The sequence below is a fragment of the Geotrypetes seraphini genome, chromosome 3, assembly GCF_902459505.1.
Source record: "Geotrypetes seraphini chromosome 3, aGeoSer1.1, whole genome shotgun sequence".
Classification (NCBI taxonomy): Eukaryota; Metazoa; Chordata; class Amphibia; order Gymnophiona; family Dermophiidae; genus Geotrypetes; species Geotrypetes seraphini.
The window spans coordinates 180,611,828-180,635,737 of record NC_047086.1 but is presented as its reverse complement, the minus strand read 5'-3'; the positions used below and the strand labels follow the sequence as shown (position 1 = coordinate 180,635,737).

Sequence of the window (23,910 nt, the reverse complement as noted above, 5' to 3'; positions counted from 1 at the left end):
TGAGACCCAGTTGGACACTCAAAATTTATGTAGTCAGCAGGATAGAGGATTTTATGACCAAAGACAAGTATTTAGCCAGGTTATTCCTTAAGTTATATAGCCAAACTTTTTGGATATCAGCTTTACAGTTCCGACTTTCAGCATTGCTGTCTGTATTTCTGAAGTGTCTCAGGAATATTTGTTTCTTTGCTAGTTTATCAGTCTGTGATGCACAGATCAACTTTCACAGATTGGTTTAGAAATGAAATTCTAAACCATTCTGAGATCATGGCTTAACTTTTACTTAAAGTATACATTATAAAGCCCTGGCATGCCACAGAAACAGAAACAAAAAAATTAGACAGACAGAAATAAAATACCTATGAATGTTTTCTCCCTCATTATTTTGACTCAGTTTAAATATACTAACCTGCTGCAGAGCTGAAAGACAGTCTCTGGTCGTCCTTCTATTTCTGACTTTGTATGAATCAGTTCCCAAATGCAGTTGTTTTCAGTTCCTGTAAGAACAAATGCGTAGGTTGTCTTGTAAGGGACAAGAGTGTAGATTGTATTTTCTTTATTTTAAAACCCAAGAAAGCAAAGTGTAATAAAAATACCTGAAGCAGAGGATATTACTCAAGTCACTAATCTACACATCCAGTCAAACTTCCTCTAATGTTCAATTCTGCATAACTAAGATTTGCTCCGTATTCTAAGGGGTAAATTCTACAAGAGGCACCTAAAGTTAGCTTTAACAAGCTCAAAATTGAAAAAAATAAAATGTAATTGGGAGATAGGCGCCTATCTTCTTAGGCACGATTCTACAAAAGATAGGTTAACACCAAAGTAGGCATATTTAGGGGTGGAGAAAGACTTAGGCGCTGTGTGCAGCCATTTTCCAGAAGCTGGCTTGTGGAATTTGGTGTACATGACAAACAGTGAATCTCAGGATACTTCATTAGGAGGAGGTGGAGGCTAGTGGAGGCTGGAATCTTATCTTGGTTTAGAGTTTAGGCTGGAATCTTACCTCGGTTTAAAGTGTGATAACTCGGACTGCTGCAGAAATACAGAGTGAGACATGATAGTTTGTCACGTAGCCAGTGATGTGAAGATAGCATAAAAGGAGCAAATGCGGGACTTTCCTCGGAATCCATCGGTGCGCCGTAAAGGGGGATTTCTCGGCTGTGAGGGGCGGTGTTGCTATGATCATGGTGAAGTTGTTCTAATTTATTTGTGTTTTGTATATTACTGCTATGCAATTTATGTAACGATTAAATTAGTATAATAAGCATTACCTTTTGTATGTCTCTTTGTATGCCGTGAAGTGCTGACTATTTAATGAACTTGGCATGATAGAATTTGGTACCAAAAGTGGGGTAGTCATGTGGTCACGGAGGTATGCGACCTTTTGCAAAAACTGAAAATTACTAAGGGGAAAGAAGTCGGTCTGAGAATTCAGCTTGAGGCAGGTGGCACCTTTGATATTGGACACTTGCAGCCGCCCCAATGTTAATACTACCATAGAGGGTTAGGATAAATTAACTTTGATTGATGCAGGGGCCAGAATCAGTTTTATAGATACAGCGCCTCCTACTGGAGATCAGAAAAATTTTGAAATGTATGAGATTCAGGATATAAATGAAACAGCTTCAAAGTGTGTGTCTATCCCTGTTGAAAATGAACAAATGAAAGACATTGTAGAAACTACTTCTAGCACGAGTGAGAATGCAGAGACAGAAATAATGGATATGGCTGGTCTTGCATTGTTAAATCAACTAAATATATCAGAGGTACAATCGTATCCAATCAAAAACAAAATATAATTACAGACGTATTGTAAATAATATATAGCAGCAGGGATTCATTCATACCACAATGACAAAAAGAACTGTTGACAAAATCATTAAAAAACGGAGAAAAAATAAACCTCAATTGTGGGCTGCCGGGACTACACAAGTGCCCTAAGCCCCCCACATCATCACAGGTTTATAAAAAAAACTCTGTACAGATATAAATCACTCTCATACATTGAAGTATAATCTCAGAAAAATTTCAAAAGAAAGATACTTTCAGTATTTTCAGTAATTTCAGTGACAACATTCAAAAATGTCCTATGAGGTAGTAGCTAAATCCCAAACTCACTACACTATAGCAAGCAGCTCAGCTGTAAGTAATTCAAGACGGTTAAGTTGCGTAGCTTGTAAAACCCGAGTATCAATATCTCTAAGAAAATATATCACTCATCTGGAGCTGAAACACTTCTTAGTCCTGACAGAAAAGGCTTTCTGTTTCGCCTGAAAGCAGGCTACTTTAGGGGATCCATGTTATACATGTATAACATGGATCCCCTGAAGTAGCCTGGACTTAGGTTCCTTTAAAACTTTGGCCTACATTATGGGCCTCTATTCGGTAATGGGTGCCTAAGTGTGACTGACATGCAATACGCCTAACACACAGTTAGGCCGTGTCTATGGCAGGTTTAACTGATGGCAGTTTGCACTAGTGTTCTATAATGGATCTTGGTACCAAGGTTCCACTATAGAATTGGCAACTGTTCAATGGAGTGCATCTTATTCCCAAAGTACAAGTGAATATTGGAAAATGATACCTCTGCAGATATTTTCCCTCCATCGGTTTTAGTCTGACCCTTTAGCCTCTCCTCCAGGAAATTTTATATGAGATTTTCAAACAGCTCACTCATATGTAGCTGTACTAAGGTGGCCACAGAAAAACCTTTGAAAAGCTGCTTTCAATCGGCTATATCAGTCCCGAATATTTAAAATGCATCAAACACTAAAACGTATGCACTAATGTTAGAGAGAAATTAGGCTGATCTAAGATGCCTTAATTATGACTTAAATGTAGGTATCTGAACTCTCAGCCTCTCCTAATTTTTTTTAAATTAAAGGTTCAGTGTTTTTCTTAATTATCACTAGCTGCTCATTGTATATTGTTTCATTTAATTCTGTGTATGGCAGGGAGCGACACCAGACCAGGCAGGAATGCGAACAACACGCGCCTGCCTTCTGCACCGCTCTGCCCGAACTGATGAAGAGCCGTCCAGCGAGGGAGACAGGCATAAGCAGGGAAAGCTCCAATAGACTTCAAAAAAGATACCTTGGGGGCTGCCTAAGGGGGGCATTCGCTCCATAAGTGTGTCTTATAGAGCGAAAAACGCGGTACTTGAATTCCAAAGTATAACAGACCACCTAGAGTTACCTACAGAATTACCTTGTTTTCTAGACCCAGATTATGCTGGCTATGGTGGGGCATGAAACAGTAATCTGTCTCTCTCACCACCCTACTCAACCCCCCATCAGCAGACAAGAGACCACAGACATGAGACAGTTATAAAGCATGCTTGGGGAACCAGACACGAGGACTATCCTGAATGTAGTTTACAGATGGATGATGTTCCTACTTGGGACATGTGCCATGGAAAGGAAATATGTCCGAATACTGGCACTTTTAAGGCCTCTCGCACTGCTGCCCCCTCCCCCCCCCCCCCCCCACAACCATTACTAGGGAGATGCCCACCATATCATGGATCCCAAAGAAAAAGATAAAATCATCTCCTCCCTTCACAATTAAAATTCAGTGACAGAGGGAGAAATGGCTGCCTTTTGGAATATGAGAGCAAACTACAGTATGTCACAACTGAGTACAGGGGATGACAACAATGACAGCCAATATGAACCCTTAAGGAATGCGGTCTTGCCCCCTCCTTGTGTTTCTCCCCCTTCAATTACCATTATTTTTGCTCAAAGGAAGAGGGCCCAGGTTACACTACACAGTCACAAGTAGTACAGAGTACAGAATCACACCCTTTTTGGAGCCACATTGTCTCATGTGGATTAAAAACTGGTGAGGACATCAATTCAGTGGGTACAGATGCCCTTGGCCTGGAAGTCACAAACTCAAGCAAGAGAGATAATGAGCATAATCAGATCCCAAGTGGGCTAATATTCCATAACAAATATAAGCTTAGGGAAGCGATGAAGCTTTCATATGACTCCACCAACAGGAGCAGCTCAACCAGCTATACTGAATGTAGGGGCTCATGGGAGAACTGTGGAACCTCTTTTTAACATGTGTTTTTAGGACTGTTTGGCTTCTTTCTCACAATTTTATGGAAATCTATTAACTATTCGTCTGTTATTGATTTTTTAGACTTTAGTTAATTAATTAATTTATGAATTTTATTTCTTTGTATGATTTAATGTAATTTTATGATTGTTTTTATGTTTTAGATAAAATAGACTCTTGAAAAATGCATGGGTTGCTGAAACACTGGCAGTGTCAAGTCTAGATAGACATTGATTGAATAAAGTCCTGTCACTGAAGAACCTCTTGGCTGGAGATATTTCTTCCACACGACTTTTCTTTGGACTTTGATTCTTGCCAAGAGGTCCTTATCTGGTTTCACTTGTTGTAGTACTGTTCCTGTGGCATATCAACCACCCTATGGCATGGAAAGCAGACCCTAGAAATACTTATTGTTTATTCAGGCATTCGCAATACTACCTATCATAATACGTACAATCAAAGCTGTCTACTAATAAAAGAAATGAAGGGGAAATTAAATCACAAGGAACTATCTTGATCTCTTTCAATTGCTAGAAGGGGCAGAAAGCATGGCAGAGTGGGAAAGAGAAAGCAGCAGAGCGCGGCTTATACACCCTGTGCAGAGAGGTTATTAATTGGGTCTGATCATCTGCCATGCTAGCGTCAATGATAACAGTGAACATTAGAATCCCATGCATCACCCCTGTCAAATATAATGAATTCTCAAACCATAAGTTCTTAGAATGTCTGCTGGGGTATCCTGCTCCTCTGAATGACCAGGTATGAAATGGTATGCAGTCACAGGACTGATACTTCAGTGTACAGACCAGCTCATTCAGTTTTAATAATTTGTCTTAAAGACTACTAAAGAGGAGAGTGTGGCGTAGTGGGTTGGAGCTACAGCTTTGGCATCCTGAGGTTGTGGGCTCCTTGCTCCTTGCAACCCTGGGCACTTAATCCTCCACTGCCCCAGAGTCCATTAGATAGATTGTGAGCCCACCAGGACAGATAGGGAAAATGCTTGAAGTACCTGTATGTAAACTGCTTTGAGTGTGGCTGTAAAACTAGAAAAAGCAGTACGAGTATACAAGTCCCAGTCCCTTTCCCTGAAGAGATTCTGTATAACCTGTTACCTCAAATTCCAGTTCCAGTGTGATTATGCTGCTGCCAGTGGAGCGGGATTGATTGTATACTCACGCCCAGCTCTAAGATTAGTTGTTTCATCCCTCCAGTATTCCCCACTCCTGATGAAGATATCGAAACGGGGCCTTGTCGAGTGGAGACACAGCGGCGATATGAACTTGAGAAGATTCAGCTAAGTAGATTTGTATCTTAGCGGTTTGATACTCAATTGTGACTTTCACTGTTTTTGAATGATTTTTTGTGATTGATTTTTTGGGGACTTCAAGCACATCCTATATTCCCCTATCCTTCCTACTTTGGATGCACACCTGCACTTTTATATTTATATATTTATTTAATGGCACCAGAAAATGTTTTGAAATAAGGGAAATGATGATGTAAGGGGCAGAGTTTATTTAGACCTTTGGTCTGGTGCTAGTCACCTAGGAATACCTGCCCAGGGCTTTTGGTCATTCGTAGGGATAATTGAGCCCGTACTGAAATCCCCTTATCTGGTCGTTGAAAATTATAAGGTTAGATTTAAATTGCAGGTGCTATTCTTTTGTTGGGAATCAAAAGGGTTTTTTACCAATTATTTTATTTGAATCCTTCATGGTATTAGTAATTTACATTTTTTGGTTTTTTTGAAACCGCAAATTCCAACCATGTAACTTGTGTTTCTTTCATATCACATGCAGTTGTTCTATACACCTGTTTCAGTCACTGAATGCAATAGTTCACATATCCACAGAGCATTAGGTCCATAATTTCCACAGTCCGACTTCATCTTCTGAAGTCAAAAACTACAACAGAGTTGATTCAACAGTAAATAGAGAATGTATCTCTAAATAGCCAATGTTCTCCCAAACAGTGGCCAGCATCAACCCCAAGTGTTGCTGGGTCTCTTGACAAGATAACACCTATATCAGGGGCCAGCCTTTTAAAAAAACTTATTAGAAACATCGTGTTTCAAGCTCTGCTCTGGTAACGGGTCATTCTGAGATGATGATACCCCAGTAGACATTATTCTAAGAATAAAACAGGCAATTTCAGCCTGTAGTGGCCAGTGCTTTTTTAAACACTGGCTGCTGGGAGGCTGGAGGGATTGGAGGTGAGGCTGGCAGGGGGTTATTATTTTTCTATTAAAAATAAACTGTTTTATTATGTACTAGTTGGAATGGCTGTTGGATTTTCATGTGAATAAAAATACTAAACACAGGCCACTGTATGCATCTTATACCCAAATATTCAGCACCTAGCCATCCCAGCATGGTACTTATTCAGATACTGGAAATAGTCAGACTGGTATCTGGAGTTAAATAGTTAGGACAGCAGATATCACAAGGATGCCACCTTACATGCTGCAATATACTGATAAGAGTTTAACCTATCTTATCTCTTACATATTTCACTCTGTAGCTTACTATCATGTTCTCAGAGCGGCTTAGATTGGAGGACATTTGTATGTTTGCTATACGGTTTAGAAGAGGTTATCAGATCGGGATGGTGCAGAGAAAATATAGAAGGGGAACTTTTCTTGAAACAGCCTTTGGACAAAACAAGTCGAAATGACAGGTCCCTTCCCGATATAAACAACAGAAAAAGATAAGTTTTTAGCTTTTTACTATAGCTATTTAACAAAGTTGGTTTAATATAGAGTACTGAGCACTTTTGGAAAATGAATTAATAAAAAATTGATTAAAATAAAATTAACGGGTCTAATGAGGAGGCCAATGCCACTAACCAATGAAAACACTTGGCTAATACAGGCACTTCTGAAGACCTTATAAACAAGATAAAAAAAGAAAGAAAAAGTGATTTTATGATACTGGTTTGTGTTTGAAGGTTTGAACTGATTTCAGTATCTCACAATTGGCTGCAAGTTAATACTGCTATACAGGAAAGGCAGCACAGATCAAAGATAGCTCTGAGTTTTGTCTGATGGGGTAGTAAAGACTGGGTTCAACTCATTCCTCTATGGTGGAAACTGTTGCCTATCATGTCCTACTCGGATATCCTAGTCATTTAGCAGAGCAGCAACCAGGTAACCAAGTTTGTGCTAACAAGGAGCATTTAGCTAAGTAAGGGAAGACTAGGCTAGTGCCCAGACGGAGGCCCATCAAGAAACATGAGAGAGCTGACCACAAAATGGTAAAAACTGCATGTGGCAGAAGCAGCTGTGTAAGATTAACATGACATTCTAGCTCATCATCAGCATCCTGAAAGTCATGACCATTTACAGCTCTGGAGATGATAGAATCAAAAGTAATCGAAGGAAATACTTTTTTTTTTTTTTTTAACCAAAAGGGTGATAGATGAGTGGAACAGACTCCTGGTAGAGGTGGTAGAGACAAAGATTGGGTCTGAATTCAGTAAAGCATGGGACAGGCATGTGGGATCTCTTAGGGAGAGGAGATTAGTGGATGCTGCGAATGGGCAGACTGGACGGGCCATTTGGCCTTTATCTGCCGTCATGTTTCCGTTTCTAAGGCCATGTCTTCTGTAATAGCTAATGTGCAAACAAACCACTTATCAGGTCCAAGCACTCAAAACACATCATCAACATAAAAACCAAAGCCGAAAAGGAAAGAGACGGACACAATGGTGTTCTTATCAGATTCAGGCAGAAATGTAATGTGTGAAGAAGCTTAAATGAAATAATGTGAAGTGTCAAGCATGGCAGAGAGACTCGTGGACCTCCTGATTTATTAAATGACAAAATTACCTGCTGTGTTTCCCAGCCGGACTTGAAGAGCAGATAAAGGAATCAACCAACAAAATTTAAATGGATCCATATCGCCATGGACATGTGCAGCTCGAGAATTTGAAGGCTAAAAAACAAAAAAGAAAAGAAAAAAAGATTCAAAATGATTGTATTCAGTATAGTAAGGACAAGCACAGCGACAATCCTGATCTATTTCACCTTGCTTCCACCTCTTCTTTCATTTTATAAGGGATGTACATGGAATAGGTTACCACTACTACTATTATTTCTATAGCGCTACCAGACATATGCAGTGCTGTACAATCACAAAGAAGACAGTCCCTGCTCGAAGGAGCTTACAATCAAGACAGACAAACAGGATGTCATGGATACAGTTAAGGGGGAATGGTTAATCTGCTGGCTGGGTTGGTGGGCAGTGTAGATTGAAGGCTATATCAAAAAGGTGGGGTTTCAGTCTAATTTTAAACAAGGAAAGGGGCCAGGCGGAGAAACTTGGGTAATTTATTCCAGGCATAGGGGGGCAGCTAGATGAAAGGAACAAAGTCTGAAATTGGCAGTGGAGGAGAAGGATCCAGCTACGAGCGACTTATCTGAGGAACGGAGTTCTCTGGGAGGTGTATAAGGAGAGAGAAGAGAGGAGAGATATTGAGGGGCAGAGAATGAACACACTTGTAGGTCAGTAATAGAAGCTTACTCCTCCTCTCCCAAAAACAACTTCTTAATTACTTTAATCAGATGACGGGACATGGATGGAAAAATGGCCTCCTGCCCGGCATATTTTGTGTGGGAGAGGGGGTTGTTTCCCTGTTGCAACCATTCAGTTGATCGCAGCAGAGGAATTCCCTTGCTGTGATCAGCTCAATAGCTGTGCCTATTTGAAATGTTGGCCAGAATTTTGCTGGCCTACATTTCAGGCATCTATCGCAGCCCTAAGAAGTTGCCTAGGGCCACTTAAGTTTACCCAAGGCCACGTCTGGGCAAAACCATGCCCCTGCCCAGCCTTGGTTGACTTTAAAGTATCCCTAGGCGTCTCCCAGCACCTGCGACAGATGCCTACAGCGTAGGCAGCCTGCCTCTGGGTTTTGGCCATCTACATGGCCAAAACCACGATGGCCACCTACATTCGGGTCGCCATTTGTAGAATCAGCCCCAAAATGTGTGACCTGAAACGCAAGTCTCAATTATTCTAGGTAAAAGTCCAAACAGATCTATACTTTTACAATGGGAAGTGTCATGTTCCGGCACTGATGCCTGCATCAGGCATCCAATACACTATTGCACTGTGTGACCAAATATAAATATCAATACAAAAGGGAAATGTCTGTTGATTTAAGAACACTTTTCTCTTTCCAAATCCTCCTCTACACAAGATCTGCAGAGATCTTGCATGCTCGGCGTTCAAGAACTGCAAAAGCGTTGATACAAGGATCGACTTATGTGGTCCTGTTTATGCAATTACCTTGGCCAGTTAAGTGCTAAAAATTCCGACTGGATGTCTCTTTATTGTATTTTTGTTGCTGACTGCACAGATGAGGAACAGACATGCAGCTGTCGCTTAGTAAGGGGCCAAGTGCTGATCCCACCCCCAGACCACCCCTAGAATAGCTGGTTTGAGTTGGGTGCTAACTAGACATTTTCAGTGGCACCAACTGGTTAAGTGCAGCTGAATATGATTGGTTAATGAGCCATTTCTGGCCAGTTACATTTCTTTTGTAAAAATAATGGGTTGATATTCAAAACAAGTTAACACATGCACTTATGCATCTCCAAAGCCTGGGTGCTCAATTATAAAGCTGTGGTTATATAACTACAAAAAAAAAAAGGCAGTATACAAGTCCCAAACCCTTTCCCTTTATTCCTAGATTAGAAAAGATTTGCAGAATTTTAAGTCGGAACCTGGAGTTAAAGCTCATATAAACATCTTTCTCTTTAAAAAAGAAAAAAAGTCCTCATGCATTCATACCACCAACAGTAGGTGACACTACTTTTCCTTTCCTGCAAAACTTTCTGCTCCTCTCTCAGGTCTATGCCAGCGCACGCAGCCATTAGCTCCCCTATAGCAAGTAGGTTGCTATTAAAGACTGCAGATGAATGACCATAATCAGTGTTTTAAAAAAAATGCTCTACTTGCCTGTTTCTTTTTCAGTTTGCAGGTTTCCTTATGTACCAGTATTACTGCCCTCTTAAAAACTGTTAAGATAAAACACAATTAATTAATGCCAAACTAAGTTAAAAGTTGATGCAAAAGCACATAAACATTGCCATACTGGGACAAACCGAAGGTCCATCAAGTCCAGTATTTTCTGTGGCCAATCCCAAGTCACAAGTAACATAATTTTTTTCTTTTTATATTGCATAATTCTTTCAGTTCTATGCAATTTACAAAGTCAGCAAGCTACAACATAACTAGGCAAGGAGGTTAGCAGTGGAATTACAAAGGTGGTTGGCAGTTTAGATTTGCAAAGAGGTAGAAATGACCAATGTAATAGAGCTGCCATATAACTTGGCATAAAAGCGGTAAACAGTAGGATTTATAAAGACTGGCGGTTGAGATTTATAAAGGAGGTAGAGTTGACCAGTGTCAGTGAGTTATGTCAAATTTGGCGATTAGCAGTTGAGGTAGGTTCTGAGAGTATCTAAGGAGGACTGCCAGATTTTGAGGTGTACTAGCAGGATCCCAAAAAGAGTACTGTTTATACTCGAATATAAGTCGAATATAAGTTGAGACCCCCATTCTCCCCAAAAGGAGGAAAAAAAAAAATAAATAAAAAAATGGTTGACTCGAATATAAGTCGGGCAGCTTAATATTCAAGTGTCCTATCCTGCCAAGTTCTGCACCCTTCCCTCCCTGCCCTACACTTAGTCCCATTCCCTATCAGGCTCTGAACATTGTCCCACCTTCTTCCCTGTACCCTCTTCCCCCTAAAAAGAGCCAGCCTCATCAGTGATATCACAATAGCTTGATTGTCCCATACTCCTCTCTGCCCTCTAACCCAGCCAGCAGATTAACCCATCCACTTTACTTAAACCACCTAGTGGTAGGCCGGGACTGGAGGGATCCCTCCAGTCTCCTGCCCCGGTCGACACTAATAATTACCACCCTCCCTCCCTCGCATACCTGTTCCCTGGTAGTCCAGCGTGTATCCCGCACTGAAATCCTCCCGAAGATTGTACATGTAGTAGCCAGCGACACATCTGGTCTGGCATGCAGCAGCAAGCTTTTCGTGCTGCCAGCCAGCCCTGCACCACTCCTTGATAGGCTGCCGCAAGAACTGCAAATCCCTTGAGAACTTAGGGCAGCCTATCAAGGAGCAGTGCAGGGCCGACCGGCAGCATGAAAAGCTCACTGCTGCCTGCCAGCCCAGATGCACCGCTGGCTACTACATTTACAATCTTCAGGAGGATTTCAGCGCGGGATACACGCTGGACCACCAGGGAACAGGTATGCGAGGGAGGGTGGTAATTATTAGTATCGGCTGGGGCAGGAGACGGGAGGGATCCCTCCTGTCTCAGCTTAAGGCAGGCCTGCAGGAAGTCCAGGAGGGTTTTGGGTGGTCACTGGGAGATGACCCGAATATAAACTGGGACCCCCCCATTTTGGGGCCAATTTTTTGGCCCAAAAATCTCAGTTTATATTTGAGTATATATGGTAAATGCAATTCATGCTGCTTAACTCAGGAATAAGCAGTGGATTTTTACCAAGTCCACCTTAATAACGGTCTATAGACTTTTTATTCTTGTTTCCAGTTTATTTATAAATATGTTTAAAAAGCAGCAATGCTAGCACAGATTCCATTGAGATTTTCAAGGAGAAAGCTGACCATTTAGCCCTAGTCTCTGTTTTCTATCTTTTAACTAGTTCTCAAGCCACAATAGGACATTGCTTCCTATCCCAGTTTTATCAGGAGTCTTTCATGACTTTCTCAAATGGTTTTGGATATAGTGCATTTGGATTTTTGATCAGCTTATCTTTGCCCACGTTTGTTCATGCCTTAAAAAAAATTTATAGTAGATTGGTCAGGCAAGATTCCCCTTGGTTAAATCCAAACCTATGCGTATGCTTAGTACTTTTGTTCCTTATAATAGTCTCTACCTTTTTGCATGGCACAGATGTGAAGCTTATCAATCTTTAATTTCCCAGGTCAACTTTAGAACTCTTCAACCTTCGGGTGCCCTACTTGATTTTAAAGCTAGTAATCTGCAATCTAATAGCAGCTTTGCAAGTTCATTTTTCAGTTCTATCAGCAGTGGCGTAGTAAGGTGGGGTGGGGATGTCCCCACTCCCCACCCCATGCTTGCACTCTGCCTTCGCTGCCTCCTCCCCCCCCCCAAGGTATCTCTTTAAAAATCTTTGCCAGTGCGAGCAACTATTCTAGCCCTGATGCTCGTACTGGCCTGGCTCCCACTGATATTACTTCCGTGTCACGGGGCCCGGAAGTAATGTCAGAGGGAATTCCAGTGTGAGCAGCAGGCTGGAGAAGCTGCTCGCGCAGGTGAAGATTTGGAGGTGGGAAGGGAGGGCGCAAGTGGGGAGGGTGGGGGGAAAGCAGAGAGGAGAGTGGGGGGTTCCCCCCCCCCCGTGCCTCTTACTCTTGCTAAGCCACTATATGTCAGTACTCTGGAATGTATAGGATTCAGTCCAAGTGATTTGCTACTCTTAGTTTGTGAAACTGTCTCATTACGTCCTTCAGGTTTACAAAGATTTATTTCAGTTCCTCCAATTTATCACCATTAAGTACAATTTCTAGAATGGGTATCTTCCTCACTAAAGACCAAAGCAAAAATGTATTTAGGGCTCCTTTTATCAATCCGCGCTAGCGGTTTAATGCGCGAAATAGCGCGCATTAAACTGCCAGCCGCCTCCTCTTGAGCAGGTGGTAGTTTTTGGGTTAGCACGCGATGAAAAAGTTGTGCACGTTAACCCCGCTAGCGCAGCTTGATAAAAGGAGCCCTTAGTCTCTCTACTATGGCCTTTGTCCTCCTTGAGTGCCTCTTTCACCCCTCAATCATCTAATGGCCCAACTGATTCTCTTGCCAACTTCTTACTTTGAATAATAATAATAATAATAATTTATTTTTATATACCACCTAACCAGCAGTTCATAGCGGTTTACACAATAGGTACTCGGTAGAGAATGACACGGTGACAAAATTCATCACTGTTCCCGTCCCCGCGGATAACCGCGGGTAATAATCCCAATTCATTTTTTAGTGTCTATTTCCAACCTCAGTCCTTCTACACCAGCATTCTTCAAAGCAAAGCTTGTGGGGGTCAGTGGTTGTGGCCATTCATACTCCGATTCTTCCCTCTCTCCTTAAAGAATGACACGAAGATGGTTTACCGTGGTTATCCGCGGTGGATGGGAACGGTGATGAATTTTGTCACCGTGTCATTCTCTAGTACTCGGCATACAATATAATAATAACATCATACATAATAAAATTCTAAGTAACTAATAATACAAGCATTAAAACTAAAGAATAAGGAAAACACAATATAATCTAAAATAAGTATGGATAAAAACTACATTTTAACTACATGATAATATGAAAACCAATAATGCATATTATATTATTTAAATAAGTGAGTTTTTACCTCTAAGACAATCTTTTTTTCAAAGTCTCTCTTTGCCTTCCTTACCATTCCTTATGCTGTTTCCTGTTATCTTCTGTTAGATTTTTCTTCTACTTTCTGAAATATGTCTTTGGCTCAAAGTCCTTCACCTCACTTAACAGCTGTCATTTGGCCTTCCTTTTTCCCTTTTCTTACTGTTTTGTTCAGTAATTTTGTTTCGTCCCATTACGAGTCTGTTGATTTTATTTTATGTTTTTAGCCTTGTTACTTATAATGTAATCCCTTTTTAATGCTCTAAAACCGCCAAGAAGTTTTGATTTGGTGATATAACAAATATTTTAAAAACTTGGAAACTTGGGTTGGGGGGGTATAATTTGAGTTTCTTTTGAGCTCACCTTGTTATTTGTTAATTTTTGTACCTTGTTTATAATCAGTTCTCTTCTTTGTCTGCAATGGGGAATCTAGGGGTTTGTGGGGTTCAGTGGGTGGGGGTGGCTGCGCACTGCTGTGTTTCTAGTTGATGCAAAGCGAGCTTATTTTTCTGTTTCCCTATGCTTCTGGACCTCCATTGGAGCTCAATAAAAATATTTTGACAATAAACTTGGAAACTTTTAGGATAGTATTTTTGATAACATTCACACCTGATACAAACTTAACTTTTGCAGCTGCTCCTCTAAGGGCTCCTTTTACTAAGGTGCGCTAGCGTTTTTAGTACACACAGGAAATTACCACGCGCTACGCTTCTAGAACTAACGCCAGCTCAATGCTACGATGGGAGCTCAAGGCAGCCATTTCCTGTGAGCGATCTTCATGGGGCAGGAACGTGGGAAGATCGCTCCAGTCCCGAAAACCCACTAGACCACCAGGTAAGGCTTAAGGGGGGGCTTACAGGGCTTAAAATAGCTGGAGGGAAGCGAGGGTTAGGGGCAGAACTGGCCCGAATATTATTCGCGGGTTTTTTAATATTCGCAGGCCGGCTCTGCTCCGAACCGAACCACCGCGAATACGGAGGGGGAAGTGTAATCTTGTTTTCACAAAGAAGTCACTCATCTCATTTAAAACAACCTACCAAATACTGTAAGCTCCAGGTCTTTTCTCACTTTCCCCAGAGATGGGAAAGAATTCAGCCAGAACACCGTAGAGTACATCATAAGTTCCCCCATAGAAAGCTCTGTAACCTGTAGCACATGCCATAGAACGGAAACAAACATGACTAAAAGACTCATTTGCAAACAAGTTTAAAATATGCATCATTGAAATATGAGAATTTGTAATATTAAACACAAAAATTCAGCTGCTAAAAGATTTGTTCACATTTGTGAAATACTTGTTAGTACAGGATAGCAACATTTATCTGAAGTTTTGGAAGCTATCTATTTAAAATAAAATCCTTTATACTAACATTTCCTGTCAAATGTTGTATTTCACAAGGTGGGAAAAGTTTTCTTTTTTTTAACTAAAGCAATTGTTGGACTTTATTGTGGCTAAGGAAAGGGGAGGAGTAATGATAGGAACGATAGATCTACTCACAGCTTAAAAACGAGCCAGCTGCTGTCTTTGATCCTCCAATGCTGTCCTCGCAGTTTGTAATTTTTTTCTTTAAATTAAATTTCCTTTCTTGGGTCTAAAATATTTTTCCCTGTTGGTGAGTTATGTCACCAAATTTATTATTTAGGGTATACCATTATGAATCTGTATTCAAATATTGTATGCCTGTCTTTAATTTGAAAACTTATAAATTTAAAAAATAAATAAAAAATCAAGATCCCTGTGCTGTGATGATTTGTGATCTAGAAACTTCTTTGACTACCCAACAGTTGGTTGAATTTTGATATTAATTGGAATAAATCTTCATTATTTAACATTTTAAACAGAAAATTCTCACTAACCAGAACATTCTCTTTCCCTGCCTTTCCACATTAATTGTGGTCTACTGCTGCCTGTTATAGTAAAGTTAGTTGTATTGACATTTATATTTGTCACATGTTAAAAGTGAATATATCTACTATTTAATCCCTGGGACCATAAAAAAGCTGGAGCTCCAGGAGTCGAAACATAATAAGTCAGACCAAAGTAAATGAATACCTATATTTGAATATTAAGAGAGTTCTCTAGGTTTTGAAAAGTTAGCACATGACTTTCTAGATCAGTGTTCTTCAACCACCGGTCCATGGACCACAGAAATTTCCTGCCGGTCCACAGGGCCAGCACGAGCATCAGGCCCAAAACAGTGTTCTTCAACCGCCGGTCCACGGTGTGATCGATGCGGCGTTATCTTCGAGCCAGCTCCCTCTTTTTAACTGATTCAGTGCACAAAGCCACGGGCAGTGGCTCCTATGGGCATCCTGCGCCTGAAGAAGCCTTCTCTCTGACGTTGCAACGTCAGAGGGAAGACTTCCAGATGAGGCACAGGACATGCAAGGTGCAATTAGTACTATTATGGGGGGCGGGGTCTGGGGTGGAGATTGAGTAGAGATAGGCGGGGTCTGGCCCATGACTTAGCCCCATGTTTTTCAACCGCCTGTCCACAGACCGATGCCAGTCCACAGAATAATTCTTTTATTTCTGCCGGTCCATAGGTGTAAAAAGTTGAAAAACACTGTTCTAGATGACCAAAGCTAACTTTTGAAAACAATCTTACTGCAGAAAAACCACCACATTGTCATAATTGGTGACTATGTAAACCTTTTTACCTCTTTCTCTGTTCCACTCTGCTCTGCCACAAGTTGGCCAAAGACAGTGCCATATTCTTCATAGATCTTCTGCATCTCATTTATATGACTGGCCACCTTTTCCATAGCTTTCTGTGCTTCTAAGATATTTAAAAACAAAATCGGTCATTTAGCAGTTTTACACTTCTGTCCTCTAGCGCAGAAGGAATAAGAAGAGACAGGCATTGACACAAAAAGGAAGACTCAGGAATTGGTGGTCTCAAAGCAATACTACGGTTAAATGCTTTATAGTTTTCGCAGCTACAGGAGCCTCCATTCCTTTACATTAAAAACAGTTTGAACAGCTGTGAAACATTAATTAGCAGGTCAGTCTAACTCTCTGCTTCCCTGTTAATTGGCTTCAATATTTATAAACTTTTACAAACATTTTAGCTTTGGTTGTGTGCACTTGTTCTTTGGATTCAGAATTTTTTGGATATTTTCGTATGAAATATAGAGTAGTAATTATGTATGAAGAAAACCATGGATGAGAAACATTTCGGCTATATTGGTTTCTTCTGGATTTGACAGTCATGTTCAAAGGCCAGTCTGTGTTATGTCTGGATTCAGATTCGAGAGTCATTCTTGCCTTTTCCAAATCTGAGCTCAAGGGGGAGTTACAAGCAAGTACACAAGTTATTATTCCCTTGTACAAGTGGGCTTTGAATCTAAATCTAAATTGTACCTGAGGCAAAGAAGGGTGAACTGACTTACTCAAAGCCACAAGGAGTACCTGTGGGAGAAGCAGCATTTGAATCTGGGTTTCCCTACATCTTAATATGCACATTTCTTGCCTTACAGCACATTTGTTCCACAAAGCCATTTCTAGAACCCAAATATATTCTCAAATGCTAACTCATGCACTCATCTTAATTTGGACCGATTACTGTAATATATAGAGAATGACCACAGGGACTAATTTTTCCCCGTCCCTCCAGGAACTCAATTTCCCTGTCTCGTCCCCATGAGTTTTGTCACTGTCCCTGTCCTTGCCCCGTTCCTGTAAGCTCTGCCTTAACCACACAAGCCTCGAAAACTTATGATTTTAAAGTGTTTGAGGCTTGCGCAGATAAGGACAGAGCTTGCAGGAAAGGGGCAGGGACAGGAAAAGAACTTGCGGGGACGGGATGGGAAAATGAGTTACAGCGGGAACGGGGAAAATTGTGTCCCTGTGCCATTCTCTAGAAATATGATCTATAATGGTCTTGAACTCTCTACTCAAGATCAGCTGCAGTTAAGCATCTTTACTCAGTCCTTACACGTGACCGTGACAACTCTTTTGCTGGTTGAATACTGGCTTCTAGTCTCTAAGGATTTAATTTCAGAGCACTTTCATCTGGTGTACCCCACCACTTTGGCCTAGATTCACTAAGCTTACCTTTGTTAGGCGATCCGTGGGTGATCCATGGCCGAGTCTGCCTAGGTGATTGATTCACTACGCTTTCTCTTGCAAATTAATGCGATCGGAGGCACGCCCCACAGTGACCCCACGGATCGCTGCAGAGCGATCCAGACCCTTGCGCAAACTATCTTCTTTGCTGGTAGATGTAGTCTGAGCATGCACTGGCTCTCCGCACAAGTGAGGTCAAAACAGGAGGGGGGGCTTTACTGGAACGAAGGGGTAATAATACGGCAAGAAAAAAACCTGGGAACATGCACGTATAGGAAGAATAGGCATGCTTGAACAGAAAACATTGCAGCCAGGAACAGAACACGCTTTTAATCCACGGGTTAAAACTACGGGCTCGCACTGCAGGGAAGGGCGACAGAGAGCAGGAGAGCCGGCAGGGACAGAGCAGCAGAGAGTAGGAGAGTCGGCAGAGCTTGCCTTCTTGTGTTTTTTGCACAAGGGAGATGTGTTTAAAATGTTTTATTTCAGGGCTGCAGGGCTGGAATTTCAGGGTGGCAGAGAGCAGGACAGTCGGCAAGGATGTGAGCGACGGGTCCTCAGCAGTCTCTTCTTTTTGGGTCGGCCAGCCCAATCGGTGTTCCTTCGTTGATTTAGTGAATTGCTGCCTTCCTACTTTGCATGCCATTTCCCCTCATTTGCATGCACGGATCAGATCGGGTGGGAGGTTGATCGGCCAGGAAGTTAGTGAATTGGGTTGGGGTCGGAGAAGGCTCGCAAACTGGTTGGAGAAGGCTCGCAAAGCTTAGTGAATCTAGCCCTTTATTTCTAATCAGTGTCTGCCTGCTCTTCTTAATCGGGGGAAACTTACCGACAACCCCATTGTCTGTAACCATATGCTTTGAGGTTCCCCTCCACCCCACTCTGCTTAACGCATAGAAAAAAGCTTTATAAAGTTATCACCAAAAAATGGAGAAAACCTCTAGAAATTAGGCCAACAATGCACAAAGCGGTAAATTCAGTCAGGGCTATCCCAAGGGCTGTGCAAGTAAAGCCATAAAGAGCATGAGGTAGGAAAAATTACTCCCCTTCTCGGCCCATGGGCAGAGTAGGGGGCATTGGATACTGTGTAGCAAAGAAAACTATTCCAGCTTGGGATACTCCTGAATTCAGTCACAGACCTGCAAAATCCTAAAGGACAGTGGGCACCTTAGTGTCTCGTATTGCCCTGACGGGAAAAGGGAAAGCATTTACATGGCTGACTCCATCAGTAATATAGAGATTATGCAGTTCAAGCCAGTTATATCACAAGGACTGGAAGAGATAGCGGGCATAATAATAATAATAATTTTATTTCTTATATACCGCTATACCATAAGTTCAAAGCGGTTTACAACAAGATACATACAGTGAGTATGTGAAGTGGGGAGAAAAAACAGTTTGAACTGGGATACAAATTACAGCTGGAAGAGAACCAAGTTGTTTTGAATCTAAAGATGTGAATAGTCGAAGATTGATACAGGGAAAAACGATCTGGGTTAGAATACAATTACTGAAGGGAAGAGCATGAGTAATCTAGAATCTAGAGAGAAGGGGATTGAGAAGAGGAAAGTTGGAAGGATTGGACATGAAATGGGATTAGAATTTGTTAATACAGCATCTATACCTCACTGACCACATTAATGCAAACAAGTCATCAAATTATTTATTTTAAAAATTTCTTCTCTGCTTAGTGCCTAAGTGGATTACAATAAAAACATACATAATCAAGTACACTTAGACATATTATAGCAACAAACGTTATCTCTTCCAACTCTCCCCAGACCGAAGGTCCTTCAAGCCTAGTATCCTTTTCCATCAGTGGTCAACCCAGTTCCCAAGTATCTAGGTAGATCCTAAGTAGTAAAACAGATTTTTATGCTGCTTATCCATGGAACAAGCAGTGGATTTCCCCAAGCCATCTCAATAATGGCCTATGGCTTTCTCTTTTAGGAAATTATTCAAACTTTTTTTATACCCTGAAAAGCTAAATGATTTCACCACATTCTCCAATGGCAATTCACATTTGACTGTTCTTAAGATTCATTCACATACATACCTGTCAGGTGATAGTGTTCTTCACTTTCGATATCTGTCAGGGATACCAGCTCCTTCAGCAGCAGGGGGTATTTCAACACTCTTTGAACAGGCTTGATCAGATAAGACTCTAGAGTAGAAGAATGCTGCTTTGTTGGATTTCGGGCATCCAAAAATGCCTTGAAGGCTCTGTCTGTTTTAGCTACAGGAGGCAAAAAAGAGACAAGACGACCAGATGCACTACTGATATCAACGTCATGAAAAGAGTATATCATAATCACCAGAAATGAAGTCTTTGATGAATTGGTGTTATAGAACTCAGACTCAACCATGGAACTTCCTGGCACAGTTAAACATTTTTGGCTGTATATGCGGTATATAAAGATTTTAATAAACATAATGCAATATAAATGGAGGCAATTTGTGTTACTCAAGTATCAAAAACTAGAATTGTATCTTCAGGCTCCAAAGTGTATTAACAAAGGCCCTCTTTTACTAACCACAGTAGAGGTTTCTACCACGGCCCAGAGCGCTAAATGCTCTGACGCTCATAGGAATTTTATGAGCGTTGGAGCAGCATCAAAGCATTTAGCGCTCCAGGTTGCGGTAGAAACCTCTACCGCAGCTTAGTAAAAAGGGGGAGAAAGTTTCCTCCCATAACTAGATTAATACAAAGACTTAGAAAGCCAGAGGTTTAGCCTTTGCTAGCATTTTTAGGAACAAATTTTTTTAAAAATAATCTGATTTAATAAAGGAGAACTTGGAATGCATTTTAAATAAAATCATGCTATAAATAAATAAAATGTTAACTTGTATATCCAGAAAAAAAACACCCAAAACAAAACCAAAAACAGGCTATAATCACCAGATGCAATAAGCCATTAAATAAATGCTTAGTGCATGTTCTTAAATCAGAGAGATATTTCTGTCACACAGACACACACTTTAATAAACTGCACTGAAATTGTTTTCAAGCACAAGTACTAGTCAGCTTATAGTGTTAGTAGGGAAATGATATTACAATTAAATGAAGTTTATATACTCGAAATTAATTTGAAAAGTGTATTGCTCTTGATTGTAATTTTTCAGAGCATATAGTCTTCGCATTCAATAACATCAATGTGCTTTTTTTTTTATTCTGGATTGTCCTTAATCAGTTTTATAACTAAATATAACAGGAAACATCTCAATGCTACTTTTTCTTGCTACTTGTACGCACTTTGGGTAAGCACAAAAAGCTGGTAATCTTTTTTTTTTTTTTTTGCAAATTCTCACAAAGTTCTTTTCTCAGAGGATATTTAACTACATCATCATCGACTTGGGAATCTAAATGTGCCTAAATTTTTGAGAAGTCCTTGTTAAAATAGCCTGTGTTTGTAGTTTCTGGGACTGGAGGGCAATCCCTTGAGGGTTTAGCAGGGGGCTGCCAATTATAAACTCTGACAATCCCCAATGAGCTTCATTGGTTCACATTCGGAGAACCAAATCTTAGTTTTTGGTCTCTTTCAGCTTTGACCAAAACCAGTTTCAGCTGCAGTTTCAATTTCTAAAGAAAGTGGGTAGACAGTTCGGTAGCAGTTTCAGCTGAAACTGGGGTGTGGGGAGGGGGGGTCAGCCTCTATCCAAGGCATTAGCCCACATCCCATCAATTTCCTCCACTGAACGCATCAGCCCTCTTTCAGACAGTTTCCCCTCCAAAGCTTGCCTCCTTCTCTTCTCTCCTTTCACCCCCATGTTGCCCCTCCAGGATACAGACACAGGCATGCAGTCCTCTCCCCTCCTCAAAAATTGAAAAAAAGCAAAACAAAAACTCTCCAATAAATAAAAGTCGCAGCACTTATAGTTCTACCTTCTCCAAACAAAATATTTCATAAAGAGAAGTTAGTGAGATAATAAATATAGAGGAAGCAGCCTCAGAGCTTTTAAACTTTATAGTGCTCCCTTGTTCAATCACTGCACAAAACACCTCCACAATATTCGTAACACTAGTTTTTTCAGCTCTGATTATACAGTTTATATTTAATACAAGAAACATAATTCCCATCTGTCCTTCTCCACTCTCTCCCCGCCCCAATCCACAGTACCCTACTAATAATCATTTATTTAGCACTACTAGACATACGTACCTCTGGCATGCCCCCCCCCCCCTCTTTCTGTGACATCTCTATCTTCCCCTCCTTTCCTGCCTCCTTTCCTCTATGCTGGTTGCATTCTCTTCCTTTGTCATGCTGGGTCTAATTTCAGAATGTGAATCACACAGGATATATCTATTTCTTTTTATCTATTTTTATTTTTGTTTTCATTCAAAATTTTCTTAGAATTCTACTGCTTAACTGTTTTTCATTCCATTCTATACATATGACATCCTATACCTCTTCTTTTCTCCTCACTACAAATGCTTATTTTTTCCTATATTTCTATATTTGATTAATTCTTAAAACTATTTTTATATAATTAGTTTCTTTCTAATACTTTATTAATTTGGTATGTATGTTCTATCTTTAATAGTTTGATATTGAAAGTTTTATGTATTCTTGTTAGGATGCTTTATATCTCATTTTCGCTATCTTTATTTTCCTATCTACTACTTACTAATTAAATTATCCTTGGTACTTTAGTTAGATTGTGAGCCTTCGGGACAGACAGGGAATTTCAAAGTACCCATTCTTTTATCTATTTATTTATCTTATTTTATTATATCTTTTATCGTATATTTAATGTATATTTCTTTGTAAACCGCTTAGAACTTAACGGATTTGGCGGTATATAAGAAATAAATAACATAACATTAGAGCTCTGCGGGTTAAATCCTGCAGTCAGAGGATGACACAGCCCAGCATGCATCCAACTCTTCTCCTCTTCCTCTTCTACTGAAACCCGCAAGAGAGGGAGGACAAGGGAAGAGAAGAGAGGGGAAAAAAAAGTAGATATACTGACGGGATTATGTATCCAGGAGTCCTGCTGGGAGGGAGAGGAAAAGAGAGCTGCATGTTAACTCACATAGGTCGGGGGCTACATGTCAGGAGTCCCAGGGCTAGCTCACATGAACCCATATTGATAGAGGGCGCCCTGTGCCTCCACCTAGGGTAAAAGGGTTTTAATGAGTAGAATTTCCTTCCCTTTTCCACAGGAAACAACAACAAACTGTTATGTAAATTTAATTCTCTTTGCACTCATCTGTGACCTCCACACTAGAGAATGACACGAGGGAGAAATCTTTCCCCGTCCCCCACGGGAACTCATTTTCCCGTCCCATCCTCGCGAGTTCTTTCCTGTCCCTGCCCCATTCCTGCAAGCTCCATCTTCATCTGCACAAGCCTCAAACACTTTAAAATCATAAGTGTTCGAGGCTTGTGCTTACAGGAATGGGGCAGGGACAAGACTCACGGGGACGAAATTGAGTTTCTGCGGGGATGGGAACAAATTTGTCTCCGTGTCATTCTCTACTCCACACCTCATAGACTTCGCAGATCTCCCCCTGAGCAAAGAAATCCCTATTTACTCAGGAAACTCCTTCCTCTTCCTCCTAAGCATAGATTTTTCTGGAAACAAGAAAAACTACATTTCACCAGTAGCACACACAGTCATGTCACAGCTGACATACAAATCTCACAAACCAAATATCAGCCTGTTTAGCACACACAAACCATGTCTTATTGAAAGCCTCTTTATAAAGGAAGTTTCTCATCCATTTGTGTGAGCTGAAAGCTATATGTAGTGGTGAGCCGGCGAGACAGCTTTTGGTCTCCTTGCCAGTGCCTCACTTGGTTCATGCCTTAAGCTGGCCCTGAGTGAAGAACTTCGAGCCTCTGTAATCCAGCCCAGGCAGCCTGAGTTGAGAGTTTCTGCAATGAAACCAGAAAACCCCCAAACTCTACCCTAATTCCACTCCTAGACTGCTGTTCCCCTCCCCCCCTTCCTACCGTGAATGCACACATTTTTTTAAAGGCTTCTGCAGAGTGGGAGCAGGTGAAGGGACCAAGAAAGGTGTGTAGGGTGAATACATGAGTAAGTAGATGAGTGCGTTGGAAGGATTTAGGTAGGGGACTGGGTCTCAGAATTTTTATAAAAATTTCTATTTACTTCTATTCTAATAAATGTAGGTGAAAAAATTATTTCACCTTTAATGCTAATTATTTAATACCAGTCCAAAGTTGTAAAAGTATAAAGTGCGTGAAGTTCTGTACTGGAAACAATAATTTCTTAAATGTGCTCTGTCAGCACATAGTTAAGCAGGTCTTGTCCATGCATTTGCATGGAAAATGCATTAAACCTAAAGCACTTTTTCAGCTCTAAAAACACTATATTA

General features: G+C 40.8%; 1 protein-coding gene across 2 annotated transcripts in view; it reads right to left on the bottom strand.

Moving 5' to 3' along the window:
- The window catches only part of TIAM2 (TIAM Rac1 associated GEF 2), a 296,813-nt gene that overhangs the window by 12,255 nt on the left and 260,648 nt on the right, over positions 1-23,910 (bottom strand). For both annotated transcript variants that reach the window (XM_033937889.1, XM_033937890.1), the window contains 6 exons: positions 19,624-19,803; positions 16,160-16,278; positions 14,536-14,644; positions 10,023-10,081; positions 7,892-7,997; positions 410-497 (listed from right to left, as the gene is read on the bottom strand). In XM_033937889.1, coding sequence (XP_033793780.1) covers positions 410-497; positions 7,892-7,997; positions 10,023-10,081; positions 14,536-14,644; positions 16,160-16,278; positions 19,624-19,803 — 661 coding nt within the window. The remainder of the gene's footprint in view (positions 1-409; positions 498-7,891; positions 7,998-10,022; positions 10,082-14,535; positions 14,645-16,159; positions 16,279-19,623; positions 19,804-23,910) is intronic.